General features: G+C 34.0%; 1 protein-coding gene across 4 annotated transcripts in view; it reads left to right on the top strand.

Annotated features, from left to right (window-relative positions):
* Positions 1-25,242, top strand: part of Eml5 (EMAP like 5) — a 185,097-nt gene that overhangs the window by 85,373 nt on the left and 74,482 nt on the right. For all 4 annotated transcript variants that reach the window (XM_076849768.1, XM_076849767.1, XM_076849765.1 and 1 more), the window contains exons 15-21: positions 5,087-5,192; positions 6,951-7,044; positions 8,313-8,413; positions 15,689-15,891; positions 16,507-16,618; positions 17,882-18,009; positions 23,132-23,273. In XM_076849768.1, the coding sequence (XP_076705883.1) occupies positions 5,087-5,192; positions 6,951-7,044; positions 8,313-8,413; positions 15,689-15,891; positions 16,507-16,618; positions 17,882-18,009; positions 23,132-23,273 (886 nt within the window). The remainder of the gene's footprint in view (positions 1-5,086; positions 5,193-6,950; positions 7,045-8,312; positions 8,414-15,688; positions 15,892-16,506; positions 16,619-17,881; positions 18,010-23,131; positions 23,274-25,242) is intronic.

Raw genomic sequence — 25,242 nt, forward strand, 5'->3', positions numbered from 1 at the left:
TTTTGTGGGTAAGTCTCTGTGTCCCCTATTCTGTACCATTGATCTACCAGTCTGTTTTGGTGCCAATACCATGCTGTTTTTGTTACTGTTGCTCTGTAATATAGTTTAAGGTCTGGTATAGTGATGCTACCTGCTTCACTCTTCCTGCTAAGAATTGCTTTAGCTATTCTGGATCTCTTATTTTTCCAGATGAATTTCATGATTGCTTTTTCTATTTCTATGAGGAATGACATTGGGATTTTGATCAAAATTGCATTAAATCTGAATAGTGCTTTTAGAAGTATGGTCATTTTGATAATATTAATTCTGCCTATTTCTTGAAGAACCTATAATTTAGGGGATTTTCCAGCACTGTCACCTGATAAGATGAAGACCATGGCAGTCTGGGGATCCTGAGACTGACCAGATCACCAGAAACCATCTTGAGATCACCAGATTGACACCATTCCTATATTTCTTCCTATACCCTCCCCTCACCAAGTTTCCTTTAAAAGAAGAGCTGGAAACCCCTAGAATGTATCTCTTACTCTTTGAGATGGTCCACATTCTCCCTTAAATGTATATCTGCTGTCTTAAATAAAGGTGTCTATGCCTTGTGGGGGAGGGATAGAAAGCACAAATATTGAAGTAGAAATCAGTGAGAAAAGTCTTAGTTGATACATGTCTACTCAGATATCTTAGAGAAGCAAGGGAAAGAATGATGTCTGTAGATTCTTAAAAATTTTTTAGATGTTGATGGACCTTTATTTTATTAATTTATTTATATGTGGTGCTGAGAATTGAACCCAGTGCCTCGCACATGCTAGGCAAGCGCTCTACCACCGAGCCACAACCTCAGCCCTGTAGATTCTTACTCTGTAAATACTTTACTAGTTTCTGACTGTAAGTTCATTGTATTCCCTCCTCAACTCCATGAGAGTAAAGTCATTTTCTTCCCTTTACAAGTGAGAAAGTTCTGTTTTAGAGAAATTAAATAATTTTCTTAAGATCACTCAGCTGTTAAGTAGTAAAGTCTAAAGCCTTTAGTCTGTTAGACTTTATACACTGTATAAATATACCTTTAAAAAATCTTTTTGTTATTTTTGTTGTTCCTGGGGATATAACTCAAGGGGACTTAACCATCAGTCTCATTAAGTTTCTTGGGACCTCGCTAAATTGCTGAGAGGCTGGCTTTGAGCTTGTGATCCTCCTGCCTCTCGAATCACTGGGATTACAAGCATGTGCCAAAATGCCTGGCTCCCCTTTTACATTCTCAGTTTTGTAGGGGTCAGGGAGGCAACATGTATCATCCTATATAGCTTCCCTGAGAGGAAAGAAAACTCAACCCTTTTTTCTTTCTTTTTCTTCCTCCTGCCCATTGTGCCTTGATGAGCCTCTTTTGCTTCTCCATTACTTTCCTCCCCTACCATTTTTCCTTTTGTTTTCTCCTTTGTTTCTTCCATTATTCAAAAACATTTATCAAGCACATTCTATATTGCCAGGAAATGTGCTGGAAATATATAGATAAATAAGAAGACATATATGCAAGAAAAATTGTAATACCATGTCACAATTACAGACCAGAATTTCTCAACCTCAGCACTATTGATGACTTATGCTAGATAAAAAAATTTTTTGTTGTGGGAAGCTAACCTCTGCATTGCAGAATGTTGAGCATCATCCCTGATATCTACTCACTAAATGCCAGTAACCCATCTGCCTGAGTTATGCTAACCAAAAATGTCTCTCGACAATGCTAGCTGTCCCCTAGGAGGCAAAATTACCTCATTTTTAAATGTAGAATCTGGTGAGAGTGTAGTGAAGAAGGACTCATGAATTGTGCCCAGTAGAATCAGGGAAAACCTGAAAGAGGTATAACATTTATGCTGCATAGTTTACTAGCAGAGGGAAAGTGAGGGAAAGCATTCTAAGTCTGTCATATGATCTGTAAAATTAGGGGGTGAGGTGAAGCGCAGCTTATTTAAAGAACTGTGAATAGCCCACAGTATTCAAATCTTAGAGTGCATGATAGACATTAGTGAAAGAACTAATCAAAAAGATAGGTGGGGGCATGAGGGGCATCACCTGCCTTTAGGCTATATAAAGGGTTCCTCTTGAAGCATAGTTATATACCCAGGTGCTTTGGCAAAGAAGTTGAACCATTATTCTGATATTGCTGGAATGAAGACAGTGTAGAAAGTGGCCACTTACTACCATGATTCTGGGATTTAAGGGAATTCAGGTCAGATTAAATAAAATGTCAGCATGTCACTGGACATCCCTTCATACCCATCAAGCCATAGCTCCTTTGCTTACACAACAGCATTTCTGCCTTAGGCACTATAGACTCAAGGTCTATCTCCTAAGACACAGGCTTACACAGCCTTTTCAACTTCTCCCACCATTTTCCCTTTCTTACCTCTGTTATATTACAGTCAACCAGTCACATCTCTATAAATTTATAAAAAGTGTTAAAACTGATTGAAATTGAACCCTTTATTAAAAAGAAAAGTGATTCTGGAGTATTTCATTTGGGTGTTTTGAAATTTAACAAATCTAAAGAGTGTTTTGATTTGTTTTGTTTTTTTGGAGACTAGAATACAAAGAATGACCTCTTGGCAGGTGAGACCTCGTGGAAGAAGTTAGTTCATGGGGATGTGCCCTTGAAAGGGATATTGTCTTTTCCTGTCTTTCTTGTTCACTTTGTGGCCACTATTAAGTATGCAGCCTCCTCTGTCTTGCACTCCTTCATATGTTCTGCCTTGCCATAGGCCCAGAGGCAAGGGGGCCAAGCAACCATGGATTGGAAAACATGAAACAAAAGAAACCTTTCCTCCTTTTAAGTTTGTTATCTCAGGTATTTTGCCATAGTGGTGAAAACCTGACTGATAAATCTCCCTGTATCCCTAAATAAAATATCACAGGTATACTCCAAAAATATTGTCTGTTCTTCAGCCATACTGATTTGGATGTTCAAGACCATGCTTTTCCATTTATTATCTGTTGGAAAATTAACATCTCTGTGCCTGTTTTCTAATTTTTTAAAAAATTTCACTTTTAATTAATTTTATTTTGGGGATATGTGTGTATGTATGAGAGAGAGAGAGAGAGAGAAGAGAGAGAGAGAGAGAGAGAGAGAGAGAGATACTGGAGATTGAACCAGGGGCACTCTACCTCTGAGGTACATCCTCAGCTCTTTTTACTTATTTTGAGACAAAGTCTTGGTAAGTTACAAACTTTTGATCCTCCTGCCTCAACCTCCCAAGTAGCTCCTCATCTTTTAAAATAAGGATACTACCAATACCTATCTTATAGGGTTCTTGTGATTTTGAAATGAGTTAACCTTTGTAAGGTATATAGAACAGTTTCTGGCACATAAGTCAGTTCTCAGTGAATGCAAGTATATTACTATTAATCATTATTATTATCATCATCATCATCATCTGTAGATGATATGTCCAGTAAGTAGTTGAAAATGTAAGTCTTAAATTCAGGAAAAAATAATGATTAGAGAGTAAGACTTAGGAGACACTTGTTGATTTAACCACTGAAACTGTGAAAGAGATATCTCAGGCAAAATTTAGAATAAGAAGCCTGTAGAATTAAAGATGAACTCTTGAGGGAGATTTGCATTTAAGAAACAGGTGATGAAAAAACATAGCAAGAGTAGAGAAGACCAGAGAACCAGGTAAGAGTAGTACTGTAAAATCACCAGAAGTATCAAAACCTGCAAAATTTAAAAAGAAAACTTAAAAGCCACTAGTAATGTTTAACTGAATAATTTAGGGAAATATTGTCTGCTTTTAGTGTTGTTTTATGTTATGTCTTCATATAAAACAAAATGTACTATAATTAAATTAACAGTCATGTTATTTCAGGAGTTGTCCTGATATACAAATATATCATGATTCTTAAAGCTAGAGGAACAATTACTTGAATTTGAGGAATAATTTTAAAATGATAGATTACCTTATATAAGTGAATACCATAAACTAAGTGTGTTAATTTGATTTCTATCAATGTGACAGAATACCTGAGATTAAAAAATAAAAAAACTTAAGGGAGGAAAGATTTATTTTGGTTCACAGATTCAGAATGTTCAGTATACAGTTGCTTAACCTCATTACCTTGGGTCTGTGGTAAGGCAGAGCATCATGGTAGAGCAAAGCTGCTTACCTCAAAGTTGCCAAGAAACAAAACAAAATCAAACACAAAAAGAGGAAGGGTCTGGGACCCCAGTAACTCTTTTAAGGGCATCTCCCAGTGACCCAACTTCCTTCCACTAGACCCCATCTTCTAAAGGTTCTACAATAGTAGAATTGACAACCAAATTGTCAACCAAAATTTTAACACATGGACCTTGGGAGAGACACTCCAGATCCAAGCTATAGCTCCAAGTTAAAAGATAAATGACAGGGCTGGGGTTGTGACTCAGCGGTAGAGTGAGGCACTGGGTTCAATCCTCAGCACCACATAAAAATAAATAAAGTAAATATATTGTGCCCAACTATAACTAAAAAAAATTTTTTAAAGATAAATGACAGAGTGATATTGTCTATTTAGAGTCCCATTTATATGCTTATTGCTTTAATCCCATCTGAATCTTTGCTTACACCTAGTTTAAAATGTGCTTGCTTGCTTCTCTTTGTATCCAAGTCCTGCTTTTTCTGAAGGCCCAATTTCTAGTACCATCTTATTCATGAAGTCTTTTTTTTCAGGACCTTTTAAATCTCATTAATTGAAAGTTTTCTGTTTTCCCAATGAAAACATATCTGAATGTCTTAGTACTTGTTGTATCTGGCATAGAAATCCTGCCAACAATAGTGCTTAACAAGCATTTATTATCATTTTTTAAGAAGTATAGGATAAGATTTATGAGGAGTCATATAGCTCTAGAATATTCCTAGAAACACAGAGCCTAGCCTCATTGGCTTTTGAATGAATATTAAGAAAAAATCCAGTCATGTATCCAGTCTGCTTTATATTTTTGATAAATTTCTATAGTAAATAAAACAAAGGCTGTGAAATATCTTGTTTTATTTACTTTTAGCAGATGTAAAAATGATTAACTTTATTGCGTATATTGATTTTTATAATTCTATTTTAGGTGGGTAGGGATCCCTCAGTTCACATATGGGATACAGAGACTATTAAACCATTGTCAATATTAAAGGGCTACCACCAATATGGTGTCTGTGCTGTTGATTTCTCAGGTAAGCCTATTTTCTATTTCAATAAGAATGATCCAAATGCAGAGGCAATATGTAGAATTTTAATCTGAATCAGTGTTACCTAATCTTGTGATTTAGCTATGTCCTTCACAATTTTTTTTTCAAATGTGCATACTGTTGTTCTAATTAAACACAGCAGTGAAAGTATAGATTCATTGACTAGTGTCTAATTATAGTTCAATTAGTATGATTTTAATACCCTTTAAACTTTGTAGATTTCTATTAAATTTATTTTTTTAAAAATCTGCAGAACACTTAAAATCAACTCAATTACACTAAATGGTATGTATCTCTCCTTTGGGGCAAACTTCTGATTTCATCTTAATGTTTTATAGCTACAGAATAAACTTTGAAAATGCTAATGGCGAAAGGTTAAGAATGAAAGAAATGAGAACTGAAATATTTGTTTAAGATATTTCTATTAAGTGACAATTTCAGGCCATCTTATAATTTCAGAACATGCTTATACTTTTCAGTATGTTTAAACATTTGCAACTAAAGATAGGTCTATACTGAAAGCCAGGGCGTGGAGTAGGAAGAGGGAAGAAAATATCCTCAACAGAGAATTCTATATTAATTTAGTGCTTTTTTGCTATTCTGACTGAAGTGACAAGTTAACCATAAGTGAGGTTTAGGAGAAAATATATATATACTTTCAAGGAGACTAATAGTCAAGAAACAAGAAAATGAATGACAGATTAAGTGGATCAACAATAAAAATGCCACTGGAAGTATTGAGGAACTAATTGAGGTTTACAAATGTGTGGCAAAATAAAAAACATTTTCTTATAGTCTAAGCCTTATAACCTTATAACACAGTCTGTCAGCCTGTCTCATTATTCATTTGTCTCAGTGATTCATCTAATATACTCATTACTTGTTGCTTAATAACAAATAATTGACTTTCATTAAAAGCAGTAATACTAATGTTGACAGTATATTGTAACCTGTGTATTTTTCATTTAGCTTTTCATGATTACTGAGTTCTTATTATCACAACAGAATTCTTATGGTGAATTTAATGGAATCAAATCTTTTATTCCCCTCCTTTCTTAATTTATCTTTCCTTTTCATTTTTTCCCTGCAGATTTTGTTTTGTTTTTAATTGACCTGTAACAATTGTACATGATCATGGGTATAGTGTGATGTTTTGATATGTGTAAACACTGTGTAACAATTATCTCAGAGTCTTTAGCCTATTCAACAATTCATACATTTATCACTTTCTCTTTCCCTTTCCCATCCCAATTAGTTGGACAGATAAAGTAAATGAGGTCAGGTGAGATAAAAAGGAAATTAATTTAGCTCACAGGTAGGCCCATTGGTTCTGCCTCTGGTGAGAGCCCCCTTGGCTGTGTCACAACATGATAGATGGCATCATGGTGGGAATAAAAGCAAGAAGGAGAGATCACGTGGTGAGATGGGAAGACAGAGAGATTCAGGGGTCAAGTTTGCTGTTTTATAACAACCCATTATCATGGAACTCACTCACTCTGAAAGACCAGCATTATTCCTTACTGAGGGCAGAGCCCCCTGTAACGTTTTTACCTCAAGGTAGGCCCCAACTGTGAAAGGTTCTGTCAATTCAGTACCACCACACTGAGAACCAAGCCTCTAGCACCTGAAACTTGTAGGGAAACTACATTCAAATGACAACATTTAGCTTTAGAATACATACAAAATGTTTATCTTCTGAATGTAAATGGTCAGTAAGTATATCACTCTGATTAATTGTCACAGCGGATGGGAAACGTTTGGCTTCAGTTGGAATAGATGATAGCCACACCATTGTACTGTGGGACTGGAAGAAAGGAGAGAAACTTTCAATGGCAAGGTAAGGAAGTAACTTGATATGACAAAATACTAGAATTATTTTGGAATTAAAAAACTTTAAAAATAATTTTGAAATCAAGCAAATATGCTACCATCTTTTTTATCTTTGAATAAATAATATCAGGTAAAAGATAAATGATTTTATAATTTCTTTGTAAGCTGAGTCTTTATGAGCATTTTTAAAAACATATTTTTAGTTATCAATGTATCTTTATTTTATTTATTTATATGTGGTGCTGAGGATCAAACCCAGTGCCTCACACATGCTGAGCAAGTGCTCTACCACTGAGCCACAACCTCAGCCCTGGACCCCTTTCCTTACTGTAACTATAATAAGGCTCTGAAAATAATAGTTACTTTAATTATCCATTTACAGGTAGAGTGAATTCTATATAATAGCCTATTAGACAGCAGTGTTATAACATAAACAGTGAACAGCCAAAATGTTTATATTATATATTTAAGTGAAAAAAGATATACCTATCATAAAAAAGTTATTGGGGTTTTTAATCTATTTTTCTTCACTCTAAATTTTCTATAGTGAATGTCTTGGTTTTTATTTTTAATTTCTTTATTATGATGAATCAGAAATATTCCTATGAAGAAACCTAAATTCCTAAGATGAAAATTAGAATTGTTTTACTAAAATTATATAATTTACAATTGAAAAGTTAATTATCTAAAATGATTAAAGATCGTTGGAAAAACTATGTTAAATTTTAATGAAATATTACTTAAATTCTTTAATTCATTTATGTCATAAGCTGTGTTCCTCATGCACAGTTGTAGGTATCATAGGTGCTACTCAAAAGAAGTTTTCACTGTTTCTATCTTTTGACAACCTGTAGAACAGAGTTGACATATTAAAATAATGACAAAGCCAGGTGCAGTGGCCCATGCCTGTAATTCCAGCCACTCAGGAGGCTAAGGCAGGAGGATGCAAGTTGGAGACCAGCCAGATCAATTAGTGAGCTCCTGTTTCAGAAAATAAAAAGGGCTGGGGATGTAGCTCTGTGGTATAACAGCCCCAGGTTAAGTTCATAGTACTGCCAAAAAAAGAGAGAGAGAGAGAGAGAGCACACACACACACACACACACACACACACACACAGTGAATATACAAATGCATGTCTTCACAGCCCAAACCCAAAGGACAAGTGGGAAATAGACATTCAGTAAAGTGAGAAGTAAAGATAGAGTATGGATCAGGGAAAAGGTTGTTACAGGATAGCTTTGTCTTCAAAGCTAAAAATTTTGTATTTATTTCAGAGGAAGTAAAGATAAGATTTTTGTTGTTAAGATGAACCCCTACATGCCTGATAAACTGATTACAGCTGGAATTAAACACATGAAATTTTGGCGTAGAGCAGGTAAGGAAGTGTTTCTTTTTACTTCTTTGAAAATTAAGAAATTGCTATTTTTTAATACTTATTTTTTAGTTGTAGTTGGACATAACACCTTTATTTCACTTGTTTATTTTTATATGTGGTGCTGAGGATCGAACCCAGGGTCTCGCACGTGCGAGGTGAGCACTCTACCACTGAGCCACAACCTCAGCCCAAGAAATTGTTATTTTAAAAAGTAATTTAGCTAAGTGCAGTGTGGTATCCCAGACTGGATTCTGGAACAGAAAAGGGACATTGGTGGAAAAACTGGTGAAATCTGAATGAAACCTAGGGTTCAGTTAATAGTAATATATCAAAAATGATGGTTTCTTAGTTTTGACAATGGAATTGTAATAATAGAAGATGTTAACATTATAGGAAACTGGATGGAGGCATATATGGGAACACTATGTTATCTCTGCATCTTTTTTGGAAATCTAAAATTTTCCAAGATAGATTTATTTTTAAGTGACTTACTGTTGTGTTGGTGCATTTTAAACAAAGATGCATTTATGTAATATTCATATTTGCAAAAGGAATTAACATATGAGATTAATCAGTTGGTTGTCTAGACTCCTTTCTTCTATTAAAAGACATGATTTATAGTTTAAACTAAAAATGAAAAATTATGTAAAAATTCTTTATATGATATAGAAACAAAATGTTCCTTTAATTTAGTCACTTGTAACTGTAAATTACAAATATAGAAGTTCACATCTTAAAAAAAAATATTTTTTTTTCCAGATAGAATGAGTACACTTATAAAGTCCCAATAATGTCACATTGATGTCTCAATGAATTTAAATCTTTCACAAAAAATATGTAAATGTAGGAGGAAGAATAGGCTTAGTGAAGACATTTTCCAAGTTCAAGTACCTTTCAAGTTGTATTCTATATAGGAAATAAATTGATTCTTCTGATTTGGAGTTAATATTTTATCACAGATTTATCATAGTGTATGCATTTACAAAGGAAAAAGTATTTTCATGTTTATAATTTCATTTCCATATGATTGAACAAAATTTTCATTTGGACCTCTTAGTCACTTGAAATTGCAAATAGCCAGCAAATATTATTTAGCATTTCTCTTAAAAACAAAAACTATGAATTTGTTATTTTAAAGAAAGTAAATAGCCTTAAAATGAAAGATTTATAACTGAGTAACTTTCTTTCTTAAATTTGATTACACATATATTTGACCTGAACTTGAACCTGAACCATATAAGGATAAATGTTAGGGTTTTAGTGTACATTTCAACCTTCATCGCTTTTAGAGTTCTGATCCATGGAGTTCACTAGCCAAGTGGGAAATTAGTACCTATTTCCTTATTCTAAGAATTGTCTAACACTCTAAATGCATACTTTTAGGTATATTAAGTTGAAGGAGGTGAATCAGACCTGAGGTTAAAATGGAGTCTCTCTTGCCTCTTATCTCAAATCTAGACTGGGAATTCCAAGTTATGAATTATTGGTTTCTCCCTAAAGTATTTTAACTCTATTCCAAGGACAGGGAACCACTGAAAGTTTTTAAGTGTTAATGACATGGTCTTGTGCAATAGGAACATGTTATATTATATGTATCAGAAAACCTAACCATCAGTTATCTAAACCAGGAGTGAAAACTTTCTGCAAATGATCAGATAGAAAATATTTCAGGTTCTCCAGGTGAAAAGAACAAAAATGAAGAATATTCGTAGGTACTTAGAGAACAAGGGAAAAACTGTCCTGTTTTGATTACCCTATTTGTTCCCAATTGCTATGAATTGGAAATATACTCTCCAAAACTGTACTATTGTAGGGAATGGGCCTAGTAGGTTGGGGTATGGTGTTAGACAGCTTTTTTTTTTTTTGACAGTGAACAAAATAACTGAAAAAACAACAACAATAACAACAACAAAAAAAAAAACTTAGAGGAGGAAAAGTTTAGTTTAGCTCACAGTTTCAGAGGCCTTACTTAGTCCATGGTGGCCGACTTTATTAATCTGGACCCAAGAAGAGGCAGAATATCATAGTGGAAGGTAAGGCAGGGAAATATGCTCAAGTCATGACAGCCAGGGAGCAGAAAGAAGGGGCTGAGGAGAAGATGAACCCTTGCAGGGCATGCTCCTGGTGACCTACTTCCTTCAACTGTCTCCTAGTAGTCCATTCAGCTATCAATGGATTTATCCATTTGATGAGGTCAGAGTCCTTATAATCTAATCATTGCTTGAAGCCTCACTTATGAACCCTGCATCCCTAAAGACTATGCTTCTAACATGGGAACTTTCAAAGACATTCCAGATCCAAATCATAACAGGTGGAGAAGGTAGCCATGGGCAGCTTCACTCTGAAGCTATGTGTCCCAGTGAAGCATAGATACCAATGTGTCTTTTTTTCTGAGAGCCTGACCCTCTGAACTTAGGCAACTGGCCAAAGATGGGGGAAACTACTGGACTTATTCCACTGCTAGGTGCTTAGCAGTTTCCATTAGCAGAGTCTTCAGCGTATAGTTGGTGACCAGATCAGGCTCTAGGCAACTGTTAGCTGCAGCTGCAAATCAAACAGGCTTTCTGTGGCTCTAGTGCTAACCTCCTCCAATGGACTTTAAATAAAATAGATTGCCACAGAATTTGGCCCATAACCAGTTGTTTGCTGACCCCATTTTAGACAGATAGTCTGTGCTGTAATGAAGCCCAGTTGCCCTACTTGTGCACTAGATTCCTTCTCCTCTCATCTACTCACGGACACCACTCCAGTTCTTTCCTTTCTGACTTTCCCTTCAGCATTTAAGTTTGGTATTATTTCCTTATCTTTTTTTTTTTTTGGTACTTGTGATTGAACCCAAGGATGCTTAACCACTGAACAACATCCCCAGCCCTTTTATTTTTTATTTTAAGACACAGTTTTGTAAGTTGCTGAGGCAGGCCTCAAACTTGTAATCCTCCTGCTTCAGCCTCCTGAGTCACTAGGATTACAGGTGTGTGCCACTATGCCCAGCCATTTCTTCATCTTGAATAAATGAAACAAACCTTTCAATTCTGTTCTCTAGTTGCTAATCAGTCTCTCTTGTTTCCTATATACTGAAGCACCTCCAAACAGTTATGTGCTTTCACTTTATAGTTACTCCTCTTTCTCTTGAGAGAAGTCTAACCTTCACCACGCCACCTGACTGCTCTTGATGTGTTATTAATGACTCTGCTTGTTGGTTTTCTGAATACTTTCAGATCTGACCACTTTTCATCTTCTAGGCTACCACCCTGGTCCTTGCCTCCTTAATCATTTAGTCAGATGATTGAAATAGACATATAAATTTTTATCCCCCTCATCCTTCAATCTGTTCTCAACCCAGAAGTCAAAATTAATATTTTAATAAGTCATATGCCAGATCTTATCATTCTACTACTCAAATATTTTCCATCCCATGCAAAGTAAAAGCTATACCCTTACAGTGGCCTGCAAAACACCCTCTGACCCATCTCCTAGTATTGTTTCTCTTTCTTTTTAAAAAAATTTAATTAATTAATTAATTTTACAGTAGAATGCATTTGACACATAATACACAAATGGAACACAATATCTCATTCCTCTGGCTGTACATGGTTCACAGTCACTCCACTAATGTAATCGTACATGTATATAGGGTAATAATGTCTGTCTCTTTCTACCATCCTTCCCACCCCCACAAGCCCACCCCTCCCCTGACTCCCCTCTATACAAACCAAAGTTCCTTCATTCTTTCCTATCCCTCTGCCCCACTGTGGATCAACATTCGCTTATCAGAACATTCAGCTTTTGGTTTTGGGGGATTGGCTTATTTCACTTAACGATATTCTCTAGTTCCATCTATTTACCTGCAAATGCCATAATTTCATTCTTCTTTAAGGCTGAGTAATATTCCATTGTGTATACGTACTATATTTTCTTTATCCATTCATCTGTTGAAGGGCACCTAGGTTGGTTCCCTAGTTCAGCTATTGTGAATTGAGCTGCTATAAACATTGATGTGACTGTGTCACTGTAGAATGCTGATTTTTAAGTTTTCTGGGTATAAGACTGGATTATCTGCGTCAAATGGTGGATCATTCCAAGTTTTCTGAGGTATCTCCATACTGTTTTCCATAGTGGTTGCACCAGTTGCAGTCCCACCAGCAATATATGAGTGTACCTTTTCCCCCACATCCTTGCCAATACTTTTATTGCTTGTAAACTTGATGATTGCTGTTCTGACTAGAGTGAGATGAAATCTTAAGAGTAGTTTTTACTTTCATTTCTCTAATTACTAGAGATAATGAACATTTTTTCATATGTTTGTTGATCGGTTGTATTTCTTCTTCTGTAAAATGCCTATTCAGTTTCTTAGCCCATTTATTGACTGAGTTATTTATCTTTTTTTGGTGTTACGCTTTTTGAATTCTTTATATATCCTGGAGATTAGTGCTGTGTCTGAGGTGCCTGAAGTAAAGACTTTTTCCCATTCTGTGGGCTCTGTCACCACATTATTGATTGTTTCCTTTGCTGATAAGCAGCTTTTTAGTTAGAATCTAGCCCACATACTGATTCTTGATTTTACTTCTTGTGCTTTAGGAGTTTGTTCAGGAAGTCAGATCCTAAGCCAACACGATGAAGATTTGGGCCTACTTTTTCTTCTGTTAGGTACAGGGTCTCTGTTCTAGTGTCTAAGACTTTGGTCCACTTTGAGTTGATTTTTGTGCAGGGTGAGAGATAGATGTTCAATTTCATTCTGCTACATTTGGATTTCCAGTTTTCCCAGCACCATTTGTTGAATGGGCTCTCTGTTCTCTAAAGTATGTTTTTGATGCCTTTGTCTAGTATGAGATAGTCATATTTATGTGGGTTGGTCTCTGTGTCTTTTATTTTGTACCACTGGTCTACATGTCTGTTTCGGTACCAAAACCATGCCATTTTTGTTACTGTTGCTCTGTGATATAGTTTAAGGTCTGTGATGCCTCCTGCTTCACTCTTCTTGCTAAGGATTGCCTTGGCTATTCTCTTATTTTTCCAAATGAATTTTATGATTGATTTTTCTAGTTCTATGAAGAATGTCATTGGGATTTTTATAGTAACTGCATTAAATCTATATAACAGTTTTGATAGTATGGCCATTTTGACTATATTAATTCTGCCTATCCAAGAGCATGGGAGATCTTGCCATCTTCTGAGGTCTTCTTCAATTTCTTTCTTTAGTGTTCTGTAGTTTTCATTGTAGAGGTATTTCACCTCTTTTGTTTGGTTGATTCTGAAGGTGGGTTTTTTTTAAGGCTATTGTGAATGGGGTGGTTTTTCTAATTTCTCTTGCAGTGGATTCATGTATAGAAATGACTTATGGGTATTGATTTTATATCCTGCTACTTTGCTGAATTCATTTATGAGTTCTAGAAGTTTTCTGGTGGAATTTTTTGGATCTTCTAAATATAGAATCATTTCATCAGCAAATAGTGGTAGATTGAGTTCTTCTTTTCCTATACCTATTCCTTTAATTTCTTTCTTATTGCTCTGTCTAGCATTTCAAGGACTATGTTGAATAAAAGTGGTGAAAGAGGACATCCCTGTCTTGTTCCAGTTTTTAGGGGGAATACTTTCAGTTTTTCTCCATTTAGAATGATTTTGGCCTGGGGCTTAGCATAGATAGCTTTTACAATGTTGAAGTATGTCTCTAGCTTTTCTAGTGTTTTGAACATGAAGAGGTGTTGTATTTTGTCAACTGCTTTCTCAGTATCTATTGAATGATCATATAATTCTTGTCTTTAATCTCTTACTTTCTTTGCTACTCTTCATTTCTCTCCTGATTGATCCTTGAAGATTCTAGTCACATTCTTGCTTTGGGACCTTTGCACTTGCTGCTCCTTCTGCCCGAAACACTATTCTAACTCAGCTTGCTCTTGCTACCTCCTTCAATTCTACATTCAGATACCACCATCGTGATAAGGCTTTCCCTTCACACCCTTATAATGGACTCCTCAAACTTCTTATATCCTTTTTAGGCTTACATTTTTTCCAAAGCACCCATCATTACCTAAATTTATTGTACATTTTACTTAATTGTCATATTCATTAACTGTCCATATAAAGTTCACAAAACCAGAGAATTTTGTTGTCTGTTTTGTTCTTAGCTCTACTTCCAGTGCCTTGAACAGTGTATGGCATGTGTATGTCTTAAATAAATGAATGGATGAGTTCAATTGGAAAAATGGACAAAAAATATCAATAGATGATGAATAATAAATAAAAATATGAAAATATGATCAAATTCATTTATGCTAACAGAAATGTAAATTAAGACCACAATAAAATTCACTTGATATTTCACATTCCATTTTTTGACAATACCTAGTGTTCCTAAATGTGGGAAACAACAGGAACTCTTTTCACTGTTACTGGAAGTGGAAGTTGGTATATTGAACTGGGAGAAAACTTTACAAAGAAGAGTTGGGGCTACTCTTATTTAAATTGCTCCTTTTGCACATTATTCTATGACTACTCCTACTCATTCCTCGAGCTACTCTTACAATTGTATAGAAGAGATCCTCATAAGAATGTTTAAAGCAGATTTGTTTTCAATAGCAAAAATGAGGAACAACTTAAATACTTGTTAATAAAAAATGAATAAACGAATGTTTGTGTAATGAAATAAATCCATAGTTATGAAAATGTTTTCTAGAAGTAAAAATCAACTTGTATAAAACTGACAAATCCTTGGTGAATAAAGCAAGTTGCAAAAGAAAACATACAAGATGATATTTATAGAAAATTTTTTGAAATGTGAAAAATCATATGATACATGACTTAAGAATTAATAAATACATAATAAGATGTATAAAGGAATACAGGAGAATGATCAACTTTACATTCAGAATAGTAGTATGTGAAGAAGAGATATAGGATTGGCATGACATGTCACGTGGTTTGGTGTATTTTTGTATTTTGATAGAGGATATATAGGTATTTGTTGTGTTGGTACAAAAAATATCTTTTGTATTCTTAAATATGTCATACTAAAAATTTTGTAAAATATTATCAAAAATGCTGAAGACTGATTAATACTGACTTAGGCCATGCCTTATTTATCAAAAAAACTATGGCCTAAAATACACCATGCAAGATGGTATCTGAATTGCTGATTAAGAGATCCATATTTCTCTTTTTAATTCTTCTTACTGTTACATGTCTTTCTATTCAAACAACAGTAGTAGAAAAGAAACTGTACTTTATAATTGTGTATATTTTGAAAATGGTACTTTTATAATATTTTTTATGAACCAGGGGGAGGATTGATTGGAAGAAAAGGCTACATAGGCACATTGGGGAAAAATGACACAATGATGTGTGCAGTGTATGGATGGACTGAAGAGATGGCTTTTTCTGGAACATCCACAGGAGATGTGTGTATCTGGAGAGATGTCTTCCTTGTAAAAACAGTTAAAGCACATGATGGGCCTGTGTTCAGTATGCATGCACTGGAAAAAGTAAGTAATTTAAAGAGATTTCAAATTAAACAAAATCTGATAATTGCATATAGAGCATTTTCAGAAGTATAGGAACCCTGCTGTTCTTCTTGGCTGGACTACCCAATTATAGTCTGTGGGACAGGGTCTTTTGACCTTGGTTTGTTCCTTTCTTCAACTTCATAAACACAGATTGAAATAGGTCAACATTTTGAAACAAATGTTTAACTTAATATTTATTAATCCCTTACTAGTTGTCAAAAATTGTTTTACATATAATCATTATATCCTATCAGGTGGATACCAGTATTCTTTTTTCTTTGTAAAGACTGAAGTTAAAAAGACTCCAGGAGAATATATGTGACTTTCTGAAACTGGTGATCTAACTCATAATTCCAAATTAGTATTAGTATTATTAGTATCCTATACTAATAGTAGAATGTTTATTATTTTAAGTATTTTTACAGATTTAATGTCAATTCTTTAAAAGCTGTTATGGATTCTTATCTAATTCCTGTTATTTGCAAGCTGTAACTTTTGTCTGTAGTCTTTCCTCTAGAGTTTTCCAATATGAAGGAGGTTATTATTTTTTTTAATATTTAAATCTTTAATAATTTGAATATTTTATTTTCATAGGGATTTGTAACTGGAGGAAAAGATGGTATAGTAGCTCTTTGGGATGACTCCTTTGAAAGATGTCTCAAGACCTATGCTATAAAAAGAGCTGCTTTGGCCCCAGGATCCAAAGGTGATTTGAGATTTAATTTATTTGTAGAAAAAGAGATCAGTTGTTCATTAGTTAACTTGATTATTGAGGTGGACCACATGGAACATATTTTTCCTTCTTTATTCAATGGGCATCAGATTTAATTGGGACTTAATTGATACCAGGATTATTGCTATTCTTTCAAAAATATGTTTTCTGAGATACATGTAATAAAATATTAGCCAAGTACAATTTTATCAATATTTACTTTTAATATTTTTAATTTTTCAAAGGAAATTTCCATGAGAGCATCATATTTATTATCAGCCAGGAACTTGTTTTCTGACTTGGCTTTTTTTTCCATCATGGCTTTTTGTTGACCCTGCTACTTTACCTCACGGGCCCTTCTTCCCTTTGCCTTTACTTTCAATGCACTTCTTCCTTTAAGGCACTATGCCACGCTCTGTCTGGCCTCCAGACTTTTGGCATATTAGTTTTGCCTAGAATTTATTCTTCCCTCTTCCTCCATTTCCTAATTACATTCTCATTTTTCAAATCTCAAACACTATTTCTTCTAGGATGACTTCCCTATCCTCACCTCCCCACAAAAAAGGTGAAAATTCCTTGCTATATGCTCCTTTTTGAATATGTTCCTAACACAGGGTCTGTTTTCCTCACTGTATGCTATAAAGGGGAGGAGTTAGGTTTGTCATATTTACTAATATATCACTGAAGCCTGTGTAGGACACAGTAGACATAAAAGAATATATTTTATATTGAATTAAAATTGCTAATCAGAATAGTGTAAGTGTTCTAAGAGGGGCAGGAGATTGATGAGGAAGGGCTAACACAGAAGTAAAGAAAGAGTTGTCAGGGGTTAGAACACTGACATAGCATATGTGGAATACTGAGTTCAATCTCCAGTACCTTAAAACAAAACAACAAAAACAATAAAATAATAAAATTCTACTATATTTGTGTACTTCTTTTGAAATTAATAAATCAATTGAAGGAACTTCAGTGCATTATTAGAATTCTTGAAATACAGGAGAAATCAACCTTGTATGGGTTCATTGTCAAAATAACTGTCACGAGCTGGGGTTGTGGCTCAGTGGTAGAGTGCTTACCTGCCATGCCTAAGGCACTGGATTCGATCCTCAGCACTACATAAAAATAAAATAAAGATATTGTGTCCACCTATAACTAAAAAAATAAATATTTTAAAAAATAGTAGTGTCACAATACGTCCTTGTCCTTTTATTAATAACTTCATACATATAATAACATCTCATTTTAACATTTCAGGTCTTCTCTTGGAAGATAACCCATCTATACGTGCCATATCATTAGGCCATGGTCATATTTTAGTTGGCACAAAGAATGGTGAAATATTAGAAGTGGATAAAAGTGGCCCAGTAACACTTCTGGTCCAGGTACTTTGAAATACTAATATGCTTTTTTCTCTTTACATAGAATTTATTCTTTCATTTCATAAGAAAAGTTGACAGTGGTGAAAAATAATGTTAATTAGGGAAATATTTGTTAATATGTAAAGAAAAATTTTAATTTGGTTATCACTAATATCAATAAATAAATATTCATATTCTCATATGGAATAATTGCCAATATTTTGAGTTAATTCTTATCACAAAATAAACCAATAGAAAAACTGGCTGTAAAGAATTTAGCCCAGCACATTTATTTCAGATTTAATTTTATCTATTTGAGATACCTCAAATAGATAAAATACTTTGTTTAACATAAGGCAGTTATTTTTCTGTGAAGCTCTGTAGATGAGTCATTGTTAGTTTCTAACTTAAAAAAAATGAGGGCTGGGGTTGTGGCTCAGTGGTAGAGCGCTTGCCTCGAACATGGGAGGCTCTGGGTTCGATCCTCAGTACCACATACACATAAATAAGTAAAATAAAGATGTGTTCAACTATAGCTAAAAATAAATAAATAAAAATATTTTAAAAAATGAGTGTATAACTGTATGATAAAATTTTATTGCTAAAAACATTTATTAGTCAAAGTATGTCAATAATAAAACAGAAAATCAGAAATATAAAAATCTGTGTAGTAGAAATATAAACATACCAGCAATAGCTGTTGGCCATATGGCCCTTAACATTTCCATAGAGTGGCATATAAGGTTTTTACATGTACATTTCTTTAGTGTATTATATTTTTCTCAAAAGTAAGGAGGGAAATAGATCAACACTGTAAAACATAGTGAGGTTGGCTCTATCCTGATGAAAAACTGTCCTTATGCAATTCTATATAGTAATCAAACTTTGGTTTGCCTTTTACTCTGAAAAAGAATTATTTTCTTTCTTAACACTCACTTATCTCTCTTCTAACCCCCACTTCACTCTTGTTAAGACAGCAAAAAGTACACATAGATGAGAACACTGCACATTCTTTAATGCTTTATTATATTATTAATATGACATTAAAGAATAAATATGCAAATGATAAAACATTAAATTAATGCTATCTTACTCAATTTCAGTTTATAAATGCCTTTGAAATTAAAAATGGAGTCATAATAAATGTTTTTAGCAATAAAATTTTATCATACAGTTATACACTCATTTTTCTGTGTTTAATATGTTTATGATATCTTAGGAAATATTAGCACAAGTACCCTCTGATGGATGAATTCAGAGATGGAATTTTTAAAAACCACAGTTTCATAATTATAAAAAAAATTAAGAAGTACTAAATGATATTTATTAAGAGAAATACTTTAGGCAAAATAAAATTAGCAGAATGTATTTGAACATTAAAATATTCATGAATTGGACAGCATCTGAAACCAGAAGAGGTTCAGCAGAATCTGCTGCAGGAGCACAGGCAGTGAGCTTTTACAGACAATGTGGACAACAAAGATCTAGTTGACTGGTTAGAGTGGGAAAACCTTAATTACAGATTAGTTGGTTGTTTCTGATTGGTAAAGTATCTAGTTTCACTTTATTTTGTACATGGGGCTTTGGTTATCTTACATGCACCTAAAGCACTGAAGCTATCCCAGCCTAAATGACCTCCCGATTAAAATTTTTTTTTTTTGTTTTTGTTTGGTACTGGGGATTGATCTCAGGGGCACTCAACCACTGAACCACATCCCCAGCCCTATTTTGTATTTTATTTAGAGACAGGGTGTTGCTGAATTGCTTAGTGCCTCACCATTGCTGAGGCAAGCTTTGAACTCAAGATCCTCCTGTCTTGACCTCTCAAGCCACTGGGATTTAAAATTGTTTTTAATACATTGTGGGGGGTGGGGGGAGGCTGGGAATTAAACTCAGGGCCTGACACATGCTGAGCATGTGCTCTAACCACTAAGCTACACACCCATCCAATTTCATTATTTGGGGTATTTATTATAAATTTAAGATTTCATTGTCTTTTTATTTTGAAATCAGGAACAAGGGAAGATGCCACATTACCATTTTTGTCCAATATGGGTAAAACCTTAGCCAATTCAGTAAAGCAAATCAATAAAAGTGTAAGTGCTAGAAATAAATGGACAACGGTGGTATTTTTAGATACAACAAATTTGTATATCAAGAATAAACTGAAAAATTGTTGGAAATAATGTTTAGATACAAAATCAGCATATAAAAATCAATAGTATTTCTATGTAGCAGCAATAACAAGTTTGAAAATATGACATAAAACATGCTGTTCAGGGCTGGGGTTGTGGCTCAATAGTAGAGTGTTTGCCTAGCATGCATAGGGCACTGGGTTCAATCCTTAGCACCACATAAAAATAGAATAAAGATATTGTGTCCACCTAAAAACTAAAAAATAAATATTTAAAAAAACATGCTGTTCATATAAAACAACTACATAGTAACCCAGAATTTTGTAGTTAAACTATCCAAGAAAAAATAAATGATAGATTCAGTATGATTCAGTTATGATTACAATTCAAACTTTAATGAGATTTTTCACAAATTCTAGAAAGATTTTTTAAGATCATCTAGAGGAGAAAAGAAGATCAAGAAATCTTTGAGAAATTTTCCAGGAAAAATAAAAAAAGATAATATAAAACTATAGTAATTGGGGCTGGGGATGTGGCTCAAGGGGTAGCGTGCTCGCCTGGCATGCGTGCGGCCCGGGTTCGATCCTCAGCACCACATACAAAACAAAGATGTTGTGTCCGCCAATAACTAACAAATAAATATTAAAAAAAAATTCTCTCTCTCTCTCTCTCTCTCTCTCCCCCCCCCTTACTCTCTCTTTAAAAAAAAAAAAAAAACTATAGTAATTAAAAATGTGGGAATGTTTATACCTAACGTAAATGTTAAATAGTTAAAAAAAAATATGACAATTGTAGCAGCACTGTCTGTAGATCAGTTTAGGGATTCATCCTAACAGGATTAAATCTTCCTACCTATGAATATGGGATAGCTCTCTATTTATTTAGACCTTTTCTTTTTTCAGAAGAGTTTTGTGATTTGCAGTATACAAGTCTTATACCTATTTTGCTCAATTTATTTCTAAGTATTTTATTATTTTTAACACCATTATACAGTTCTTTTTAATTTTGTTTTCAGATTGTTCATTACTAGTGTAGAGAAATACAGTTGATTTCGTACATAGCCTATAATATATCTTATAATAGGACCTTATATCCAATAAATTTGTTGACTTCATTTATTATAATAGTTTAATAAGTAGTTTATTTAGGATTTTCTATATATAAGATCATGTCATCTGTAAGTAGAGATAGTTTTATTTCCTTGTATTCAATCTGATTGGCTTTTATTTCTTTTTCTTGCCCTATTGTCCTGGCTAAAGCTTTCAGTATAATGTTTAAGTGATTAGAAAAGACACCTTTGTCTCGATCCTAATCTTAGAGAAAAAGAAATCAGCTTTCCACCATTAAGTATAATGTAACCATGGCTTTTTCATAGATTCTCTTTACTCGGTTGAGAAATTACCTTCTTTATTCCTAGTTTTTTCTAAACACTGGTAGGGAGGGATTTATCTTATATTTTTTCCATGTATACTCAGATGATCATATGGTTTTTGTCCTTGGTTCTATTAATGTGACATATTATCTTAACTGATTTTTTAATTTGGCAATCTTGCATTCTTAGTTGTATAAAATCTTTCCATATGTTTAATTCAGTTTGCTAGGATTTTGTAGAGGGTTTTAGAATCCACCTTTTTAAGGGATATTAGTCTGTAGATTTCTTGTGATGTCTTGGTAGATTTCTTGTGAGGTTTGGTTTTGGTATCAGAGTGAAATGGCTTTATAAAATCATGTAGGAAGTATTACCTGTACTTTGTCTCTTGCCTTGACCACACTTAACTGTTAAACTCCTTTAATTACTGACTGACTGCTCTATTCTTTTCAATACTTTCTTGAAGTGTAATTGTTCCACAGACTAAACCAATCAAATTTGACTCCTTTAAAGGCACATTTCCCTAGGTTTGAAGTGACTTCAAAGAAGATCCTCCTAGCTACTTCTGAGAGTTCTCTGGTTCCTTTGGACAAACTAGGTGGTCTCTAGTTTAGATTCATATGTCATATGATTCTATAAATCTCCTTCTGTTTACTTTTCATCACAACCTCCACAGTTTTTTTGTGGGTTTTTTTGTTGGTGGTGGTTTGTTGTTGTTTTACTAGAAATTGAACCCAGGGCCTAACATGCTAGTCAATTGCTCTACCATTTTGCTACATCCCCAGTCCTTTTTATTTTGAGACAGGTTTGCAGTAAGTTACCCAAGCTTGAACTTGCAGTTCCTCCTGACTTAGCTTCCTGAGTAGCTTGGATCACAGGCTTACACTGACACTTCCATCCCTCCACTGTTTTGGGGAGAATTCCTAGTCATTAACTTTTCTCTGCTTTGCTATAAATAAAGTTAATTCTTTGAGATTAGGAGCTGTTTTTTTTTTTAATTTGTTTGTTTTACTTTGTTTTGTTTTTGTTTGTTTGTTTGTTTTGACTTGCTTCTCTCTTCAGGGAAAATATCTGAGTCAGGGCTCTTGAATTGAGAATAAGACAGGCTTTAAGGCTGAGTGTTTGGTAAAGAGAGAAAGGGCAATAGTCTAAGGTCTTCTTAGGTTTTCTTGGGTTTCCACTAGGACACCAGTGGTGGAGTTTCCATATGGAGTAGGGGCTGGGGAGAAGGGAACTTCTGCCTATCAGTCTGCTCACCAGGAATTCAGCCTCCACAATTGACAGCTTAGACAAGATAAGGAATGCCTGACTTGGTACCCTCACTGGGAAGACAGCTCTTCTGCTGGGAACAGTGGAGACAGCCAGGTGTTCTTGTTTTTATCAGTCCAGCATGAAGTTTTGGGAGGAGGGACAAAGCACTGGATCTTAGTTTAAATACCATAGATTCTCACTGTTCTTACCAAATTTTAGCTGATTTTTTATGAATAAATGTTTCTTCATTTGTTGTATCTCCTCAAAACCATTTCCAAACTTTAAATGGTTGGGTTTTTAATTTTTTAATATCAGTTTTACGGTAACCAGGTGTGTAGAGCTCCTGTCATGCATATATTTTTAGGTTAAATTGATACTGTTTTCTTTATAGGGACACATGGAAGGAGAGGTATGGGGTTTGGCTACACATCCTTATCTGCCGATCTGTGCTACAGTAAGTGATGATAAAACCTTAAGAATATGGGATCTCTCTCCTAGTCATTGTATGTTGGCTGTCCGGAAACTGAAAAAGGGTAAGAGGCTCTCAGACTTGAATATAGATTAAGTTACAGCCATTTTCTAACCTTTATAAATATAAAAAAAGCGATAGTTAGGTACATGAAAAATTTTTAAATATTTATTCAGTGTCTACTTACTCATGGTGCGCATAAAGAAAATTAATTATGCCCATTCTTTGCATTATGGAACCTTCTATGATCATGCCTAAACCCAGCTAATTTTTCAATAACATGTTAGAAGAGAGAATATAGGAAGTAAATGGAAACTAAGTTTTTCTCCCCCTTGCAATTATGGATTATATGTAATTTAGAACTGAAAACTAAGAAAGAAGGCCTTCGCTTTAAAAGAGGTAGCAGAGGTAAGGGAAGGCTGTTTGAGGATAAAACAAAACTGAGTATATTTGTAAGAGGCAGATGAAACTGGTAGTATATAGAGAGAAATGGTTCAGTTGTTGGTAAAAAAGTTGTTATTAACCTAGGGCAGATGGAGATTTACAGAGAGCTCTGAAATTCTTTTGAGTGGTAGAGAATGTTATCTTCTAGAATGGAGATAACCATAGGAGGACTTTCCCTGGAAATGTTGGGAACAAGTTACTGTAAGAAATGTGATAGAGCCAATAGATGAAGGAAAGGATTGTCTAGCCATAGTAAAGGCCAGATTGGAGTTAGGTAGCATGAATTTGTAATTCATTCTGTTAATTTCTTTTTACTTCCTTCTATTGACTTGAAACTTAGTATTTATTCTCTTCTTTTAGAGTTATTATTAAATATTTAACATGGACACTTAGTTCAAAAACTGAAGTATCACAATTTATAGAATAGTCTAGTTCTGGTCACTTTACTCCCCCATTTTTTAATTACTGATGTCCAGCAGTTTCATTCTCTGTTGGTTTTTTTTCCTCCTACAACTACCTTCAGTTGGCATTATTATTCTTTTATGTAGTCGTTATTTATTTAGATTTATTTATACCTATACTTTCTTTGTTCATCTTCTTGCATCTCAGACTTGTTACTTTATAGTTTTCTTCCTTCTAAAATATATCCTTAGAGTTTCTCTAATGAAGGTTTGTTAAAAATTCCCTCAGTTTCCTTGATCTGAACCAGAGACATACTAAGGGCAGGCTGCTAGGAATGGTCCAAAACACAGTGATGGTTATTCACATTTATTATTGTTGTGTTTAACTTCTCTATTGGCTATGTATTGCACATGGAGTGAATTTTTATCCTCATCCTGCCCATGGTATACCACTAGTCTGAACATATCTTGATATTTTACTCTCATTCTTAAATACTAATAGAACTTGTTCTAGACTTTTTTGGTTGAAGCATTCTTTTTTCTGCCACTTTCTTTAATTGTTATATAGGTATAGTTAAATAACATTGTGCATGTATATGGGTTTACTTTTATTTATTCAGCTTAAGATTTGTTGTGTTTTCTGAATCTGGATTTATGTATTATATCAATGCTAAAATAAAATTGTCTGCTAGTATTAGCGGCTTCTTCTATGACTAGATCTCTGAATTAAGTTGTAGGCAAAATTCATGATTCTGTATTTTTAAAGAATATTTTTTTCTATCATCACCTTTATTTTTTTTACGTTCATCATTGATTAAAAAAGGTAATAGATTTTCCTAACTTGAAGGCATATGTGTTGATTTTATACTGGTTGAGTTATAACAAGATGACAAAAGTTATGCTGAATTAAACATTATAAGACACAGTTATCCCTTTCTGAAAGAATCAGTAAGCAAATACTCTTTTCTTTAGCTAATGTATATACAAGTATCATAGTTGTGAGCGTTAACATTTTATAAAAATAAGTCATTATGGTTAAAATAGACCGTTCTTAGGAAAATTTCTGGCAAACAAGTTTATGGAAGCCAGTTAAAATAAGCAAAAGTGTAAATATGCATGATTTAATGTTTATAATGCCTGTGAAGTAAAATATTTGCCAGACTTTTATAACTTTAGTGTATAATTACA

Source organism: Callospermophilus lateralis, chromosome 3 (assembly GCF_048772815.1).
Source record: "Callospermophilus lateralis isolate mCalLat2 chromosome 3, mCalLat2.hap1, whole genome shotgun sequence".
Lineage (NCBI taxonomy): Eukaryota > Metazoa > Chordata > Mammalia > Rodentia > Sciuridae > Callospermophilus > Callospermophilus lateralis.